Below are 7,634 nucleotides of genomic sequence, written 5' to 3' on the forward strand. Positions count from 1 at the left end.
GGGGTCAGCCTTGGGTCCACAAGGACGCTGGGCGGTGTTCTTTCCGCGGGGAGCGAACAAAAGGAATGTAATTGCGTGCCGGCGTGCATTCCGCCGAGTTAGGCAAGGACAGACCGGACGATGGCCCTCGTCGCCACTGGCTCGTCTCGGCGCGGTTGCGCACGCGCCGTTGTGACAGATGGTATCTCAAACGAGGAACTGAGGCTTACTCGTGGCCATCGAACACACTACGACAGGCCTCGCAAACAGCGTGCAGAAACTACATGAATGGCAAAATAGGGGAGGGGGGGGGAGGCAGCGCTCTACGTCCTAAAGGCAGCCAAATTACCGCCGAAGGAAAAACAATTGCAACACAGAATAATGTGGGTACCGGGACACACAGGCATCGCGGAGAATGCCGAGGCGGATAGGAGAGCTCGAGAGCTTACAAACCGAGCCTCCAACCAAACCAGCCTCGAGCAGCCTGACGCGGAACCAGTGCCCTTAGGATACTCAGAAATTCTGAATTACTATAAGGGGGTCAGGATTAGATACCACCCACCTCACAAAAATCTCCACCAGCAGGAAGCGGTCAATTGGAGACAGCTACAAACGGGAACGGGAACACAAGAGCCACAGACCACGTCAAAAGATGTGAAGAGTGGCTCGACACCGAGACCCACATATATATTTCTATGAATAAAGTTATTACTACAACTACTACTACGACAGGCGCCTGAGGGACGCCGGTTCGACGCACTCGATCCAGTGTCCAAGGCACGGGTCCATGGCTTGCTGCTCCTTAACTGCATGGAATAAACCAGGCAGCCATCCTAAATCTCGCTTCGAGGCCACTGAAAGAATGGAACGAAATATGTCATTAGCGAAGGCGAGCAAAAAATTTGACGCCGCATTCTCGTGGATAATGGAGTGTGGAAGGAAATGACGCCTAGCGAAAACAGTGGGGTTTCTGAAAAGTTCTGAAATCTGAAATCGCCGGCCGATTTCGGAAGTAAAATGCGCCCTTCGACAAAGTTTTTTTTTTGTGTGTGTCTGTGTGTGTCGCGGATCGCAGGGCCTGTACGCTACACGGCCATTCATTTCAGAACGGTTGCAATCCTTGCTTTTCATTACGGACGTCACGAGATAAAACTCGACGGATAGGTTGTTTCTTTAAATCCAATTTTCTCGACGACAAATGCGTGTTTTGCTTACGTACAAACGTCAACATGGCGAGAAAGACTCGGATAATTAATTTTTACTAACAACGACGATTGGATTGAGTCTTCTGTCTCTATATCTCTCTACTAGAGGGTTCCTTTTTTCCTCTTTTTTTTCTCGTGTTCAGTTTTTTATTTCTTTCACCTCCAATCTAACCGCTTTGGTTTAAACTACTGGTATAGTCCAGCTTCATTAATAATTCTGTTTGTTTTCGGTCAACTATGTAAAGAAAGGTGGCAATAGACTTGAGTCTCTTGATTTAGGGACTTTGCAGTGTCTAAGCGCTATCCACAAGGGCCGCGTGCTGCTCTCGTGCAGCCAAACGAAGAAGAAATCGTTCGAACGTTCTGCCCATTCACGTCTTCATACGCCTCCCGATTATTCGCCGATCCTCCAGCACGGTCATGGGCCACTAGACGCCTGGCGAACGACATTCACGCAGAAATGTCCGAGGCAGAGCAAGCGAACTCGGCAGGTGGAAAAGATCGGGCCTCTAACGAAGACTTAACCAAGAGTGGCTCGGCATGCAGCAAAGTTAAGCCCAAGGCGAGTAAGCGCGGATCGCGTGGCCGCTCGCACAAGAAGAAATCGCGCGCCATCGCCCCAAGAGAAATTGGTCACATCGAAGCCCACACTAGGCCCACCAAGGGCTCATCCGGGAGTAGCGGATCCACAAGCTCCAAGTCAGTCGGTTCGACGGGGCAAGCCCCCACTCGTGAGGTGCCAGAGGTGGCTAGGACGGGTGAAGCGCCAGCTGACATGCCAACAGCAGCGACACCACGGCCGGCGCCCTCGGAAGACTTGATAGCACTCCACACAGAACAGACCAAGGAGGAGTTGAGTGCAGCGGACTACCTAGAAAAATCTGCAGCTGCAGCCATGCCTCCTGCAGCCATGCCTCCAGCTATGCTTGCAGCCCAGTCTCCAGGGCGTCCTGTGCCTACACCTCTGGCTAAAGCTTCCCCGGAGCCTGCAGCGAAGACCTCTGTGGAGGCTGCTGTTCAGCCCAAAGCGGTGACTAGAGACACGGCAATGGTGACTGCTGTTGGTCAGCTGCAAGTCGACTCCAACGTCCAGGCCGCCACGACTCCTGCGGAAGGTGCCGTTTTCTCGGGCCACACGGCTGGACTGTCGAAAACGGTGGATCACTCTGAGGCTTCTGTCGGGCCTCCTCATTCATGTCCACTGACTTACGATGACGTTTTCAAGGATGGGACTGAGGGGAAGAGCCTGGCCAAAAGCAGCTTTCTGCGGTTCGACAGGCCGGACCCTCTGGTGAGTGACGATGCCTAGCTAGGGTAGGTAATTTCGAGCAGTAACTCCCAGCTATTGAGTTTATGCGGATAACTGAGGGTGACCGACGCCCTTTCCCCTTTCCTAACAAAAAGAAAACTAGGCACGTCGTCCGTTTGTTCTCCACCCTTTACAACCTTCCGAATCTGTAAAGGTTGTAGAAATTTCAGTAAAAGGTTGGGCTGAACTTTGCTGCTTCTCAGTGCAGCCAGCATAATGGAGCGCGCTGCAGGGAACAATATGGGTCTTACTGAACCATTTCTCCTTATCTGGTGTGCAGGGCTTATGCAGTTAGTCAGTCGAATGTCTTTGCTTAAGTGCATGATGGCTTGCACGTGCGAAACGCAGCAAACGACAACGAATGTAGCCCTGAAAGCGCAAATGAAGTTAGTTGTAATTGTTCAAGTTGTCCAACTACATTCACTAGCTCAGACTATAAGTTGATGCAGCTTTCTCAATAACTCCAGAACCTAGAAGCAGACACCTACAGCAGTCGGCTAAGTACATTATGCGATGAGAAACGAAGCACAACAAAGCTTTCGCAGAAGTGCGCTCGGATGTTTTGCGCGCTCGCGCTGACTCCAGCGCCCATCTTTGCGCAGGTCTCTCTGTCGGGCAGCAGTCTCAGGACACTGGGTCTTGGCTTCAGGGCTTGCGTTTTACTTATCGCCGGTGTCACCGTGCTGCTCGCCGTGTTCCTTATTGTGCTCGGTATGTACAGGACCGATGACGCCGACAATATCCTCTGCAGCACTGAGGACTGCCGTGAACATGCGGCCTTGATCACCACCGGTCTGGACTACGGCCTCGACCCATGTCGCAACTTCAGCACCTTCGTGTGCTCGGCGTGGAAGCAACGACCGTCGCCTCTGCCTCAACAAGTCATCGAAGTGGCACCCTCGGCTCACGCTGACGTGCTGGCGAGATGGTTGATGGGCTTCAAGAGCATGCTCAACGCCGGCACGTCGAGGATACCGGTCGGCGACAGAGCTGAAGCCATGTACGACGCTTGCTTGTCCAGGAATGGCTCCCAAGTCACCTCGCTGCGAAGTTTTATGACCGAGCTAAATCTATCATGGCCCGACCGACCGTCGCCCAGTGTTAGCCCATTGCGAGTGCTCGTAAACATGGCCTACAACTGGCACACGCCTCTTTGGTTCGACGTTCGCCTTGTGAGCACAAGAAGCGTTCGCGTGGTAGTTCTCAGTCCGGGAGACTATGTACTTCCGGCTTTGAGGCGTCACAAGCGGCTCGTAGCTTCTGGAAAGTACGGAGAGTACTGGCGCGCCTTCTACGAATCATTCAGCACTGCCCGGTACCGCAACGACGAAGCTTATCCGGCGACCAACGCCTCTAGTGTTCAGCCCAGGCCGTCGGCGGAGATGCAAGGTTTCGTCCTCACGGTGCTATTCAATGCCACTACAAGGGGCAGCATTCTTCGTTCTCGCTTCAAGATCGAACAGTTCGACGAAATGACAAAGAAGGATCATGCCTCTGAGTGGCTTTCCGCGCTAGAAGAAAGCCTCAAGCCTTCGCAAAGTTTCACATCTGCGGACGAGGTTTTCGCCAGTGGCATCGACGTCGTGGCCGCTACGGACGCCATATTTAGCCGGTACGCGAGGGCCGATGTACTCGAACTTATTGGTTGGTCCTTCGCCGACAAATACGGACCGCTAGCGGACGACAAGCTGCTGTCGGAAAGGTTCGGCGAACAGAACTCGCTCAACGCTCGGCTCGCGCTGTGTGCCGTCGAAGTGGAGAAAGCGTACCAACCGCTCGTCACGGGGCTCTCCATTGTGTCCCAGTTCTCTCCCGAAACGAGGAAGGCGATCTACGAAGAGCTGCAAAGCGTGGTCGACGCGGCTCGAAATATGGTCGCCGACGCTCGTTGGATGGACGATAACACCAAGGCACTTTTGCGGCTCAAGTTTGAAAACGCCAGCTTCAACCTGCGCACCCCGCTAGTGACCCGTATCCGAGAAGCCTTCTCCGGGGCCTATAACGCGTTTCCAAGCAACTGGTCTTCGTTCCTGGATACCTGGAAGGCAGTCCTGCAGCTCAGCGCGCAGTTGAACCGCCGCCCCGGCGGTGCACCGAGTGTACTCGCCGGCTCCCGCTTGCCCTACTTCGACTACGACTACGTGACGAACGAGGTGCTCGTGACGGCTGCAGCCCTGTCGAAACCGTTCTACTACACGAAGGGGACCGAGTCGATGTTCTACGCTGGCCTCGGCTTCTTTTTTGTCAAGGAGCTCGTCAGGTCCATCGACGACACGGGGATAACGGTTGATCTGATGGAGAACACAGGCCTGTCTAATAAGACTGACTCCGGTAACGCGAGCGACCCGTGGCTCTCCGCGGAAGCGGTCGCGCGCTCGCGCAAGAGATCGGCGTGCCTACAGCCCACCCACGCCAGCACCTTTCCGGAGATCCCGGCCCTCCAGGTCGCCTACGCAGCGTTCACGAGGGCTCGGGCGTCGCTGAATAATAGAGAGAGAAAGCTTCGGGTTGCCATTCGCTTCACCGAAGACCAGGTAAAGAAACCACCTGTGTGGTTCTTCTTCAGTCAGTATTCAGTCTACATTTCAGACCTGGGCAATTTACGCATGCTTATAGCTCCTGTGCTTCCTCGCAGGCGCAGTGAAGCACATCGCTTACCTTTCCAGGAACACGAATGGTGACTGCCGCGAAATTTTATTGCATTTAATAAGTACTGTGCGACAGGAGGAAATGACGCATACGAGGGACTGCGTGCATGTGCAGCCCTTGTCAAAAGTATATAGGCCAAAGGGTTTCCTTCTGTGCCATGCTGTGTCTCCAGCGTCACTCCATTGCGCTTGAAAGTGATAGAAACTCTCATCCCCATCACTTTAGAACCTCGGCGGATGCTACAAGGGATGGATTGGCTTAGAAGTAAAGTCCTTGGGGTATTTAATTTTGACAAATGTCGTACTTATTGTTAGATACAAGTGTAAGCCTACGGGCTAAGCACACTATACGTAAGCATGTAGGCCCACACTTTTTACGGCCACTTATATTTAAAGGAGTATAGACACCAAACTTTTCCTTGTGTGCTTTCTTCACTGAAACGATGCATCGGGCACTGGTATACACGGAGCAGCTCGTGGTAATCGTCCACGAACGATAAATAATTTATCATTGTATTTCTTCTTGACGCTGTTTCGGTTTTCGGTTGCACAACAGCTGATACGCCGTTAGTGTAATTCTATCTCTTCAAGCAGACTGGTTTAAATTCTGTAGTGAGTTAAAACTACGCCTCAGCGTTTATACTGCAGTTTATTCGTGCCCTACGTGACCTAAAGCTAAACTACACGTCACAGCCATCGCTCGGATGGTGAAACCGAGACAGCATGAGAGAATAAATTCAGTTATAAATTGTTTAGTGGTCGTCGGCGAATACCACGCGGTGATGCATAGATTCTAATGGCTAGCGTATCAGTTGAAAGATGAAAACACGCAATAAAATTATGTACCTTTAGTCCTTTAAGGGACTGCGCGCATCTTTATCCTTGAGTCTGATAAGAAAACCTGGCTGTGGTATCAGCACGAGTCGCTTGTGATTCAACCTGTACTATGCGCTCAACTCTTTAAAGCGCTGTGTACACAGCTGTGCGCACAGCGAACTCTCATCGTTTTTCTGTCCCACACCCGTCAGTGATTTCTTTCTTCCAGGCGAATTTAGCATTCTTTGCATCGCAGAGTGCATTTTCAGCCAACACTATAACAACATTAGCTGCGTAGTGCTCCCTCCGCAATCTCCATGCAGACAGACTTGGCCACCAGTAATGTCAATTTTTTTTCTGAATTTCTTGTGTCATGTGCATGTTCGAAACAGAGGGTGATTTCATGATCTCTCAGGCGTTTATATGGCAAGTTCTGGTAGTTCCGATGTTTCAGTTTTCAAGCATTGTGATGACACTTTGTACGAAATTTTGGGCATGCCCGTAAAAAGTTAACCGTTGGTGTTTCGCGTTGGAAAACTGATGAATTTGTTATCTTGGGGCCTGGAGATGCTATTCAGGCGGAGAAATGTTTTCAACCAAGGTATTAAGGCCGTCTCTTAATACCTACCATGAGATTACTCAGCATTACAGGCTAGAAAGGCTAACCTTCCCTGCTCCGCATAAAAGCCTAAACAAAGAACAGGAGGTACTGTGGAGACAACTTCAAACAAAAACTCTCCCTAATCCAGCTGTCCTAAGCCATGTGTACCCGGACAAATTTAAGCCGGAGTGCAGCAAATGCGGCGGCAAAGCCACCGTAGACCACATCTTCTGGGACTATCCGAGAGATCCCCCACCAATATCGCTCAAGAGGCTCGCGCCTCCGGGCCCGTGGGAGGCCTTGTTGCTAAGCTCCGACCTGGAAACCCAAGTACAGGTGGTGACGAGAGCCCAAGAGGTCGCCGCCAGTCTCCACTGACGGCCACCTAACAAGATCAACAAACCCATTTATAACTCAAGCCGATAATGAACGTTTTCCAATCCAAAAATTTCAACCAAGGTAACGAGCGTCACCTGAAATAGCTCGGCGCGACAAAGATAGCACATCGGCCAAAGGCTAAAGCGAATACGACGCTTCATTGACGTCATAGAGATGTTGTTCGCCCTCGCTTCGGTCGCGAACCCTGTCGCGGCGCGTCGCTAGCTTTGCGACTCACTTTTTGTGTGTGTGTGTGTGTGTCCGATCTTTCTCCTCACGTGTGTTGGAATTCGCCGTGCTGCACTGCAGATGTTCTTCCTGACCGTGTGCCACCTGATGTGCGCTCAGCACGGTGACGAGGGGCCGCTGTTGGGCGACTGCAACAAAGCGGTCAGCAACTTTCCCGCCTTCGCCGACGCGTTCAGCTGCCCCAAGGATGCACCCATGAGCGCTTCGAGGGACTGCGTCTACTTCTGAACGCCACGCCGAGGATCGACAGACGCGTCGGCGCCGCGCCGCTCTGGACCTGCGTTGATAAAGCGAGCCGTCAACTTGGACTGCTCTTTCGACCGTGCTTGATAACGTACTACTCTTAGGACTAATGCCTACTCTACTCTTGTTATATTTTTTTCGTTCGCCGTTGTTTCCTTCATCGCGCTGTAGCCAGTCACCCGTGTAAGCTTCTTGAAGCTCCTATA

The 7,634-nt window shown here is 52.0% G+C and overlaps 1 protein-coding gene across 1 annotated transcript; it reads left to right on the forward strand.

Annotated features, from left to right (window-relative positions):
• Positions 1–3,206: 3,206 nt before the first annotated feature.
• Positions 3,207–7,413, forward strand: LOC144124322 (neprilysin-1-like). Its single transcript, XM_077656957.1, has 2 exons — positions 3,207–5,027; positions 7,246–7,413. Exons 1-2 carry the CDS (start codon positions 3,207–3,209, stop codon positions 7,411–7,413), a joined length of 1,989 nt encoding a protein of 662 aa, XP_077513083.1.
• The last annotated feature ends 221 nt before the right edge of the window (positions 7,414–7,634 follow it).

This window comes from Amblyomma americanum, chromosome 3, assembly GCF_052857255.1.
Source record: "Amblyomma americanum isolate KBUSLIRL-KWMA chromosome 3, ASM5285725v1, whole genome shotgun sequence".
Taxonomy (NCBI): Eukaryota; Metazoa; Arthropoda; class Arachnida; order Ixodida; family Ixodidae; genus Amblyomma; species Amblyomma americanum.

Coding starts and splice junctions, on each gene's coding strand:
- LOC144124322 (XM_077656957.1), top strand. CDS start 3,207: ATGTACAGGACCGATGACGCCGACAATATCCTCTGCAGCACTGAGGAC. Junction 5,028..7,245: donor TTCGCTTCACCGAAGACCAG/GTAAAGAAACCA, acceptor GCTGCACTGCAG/ATGTTCTTCCTGACCGTGTG.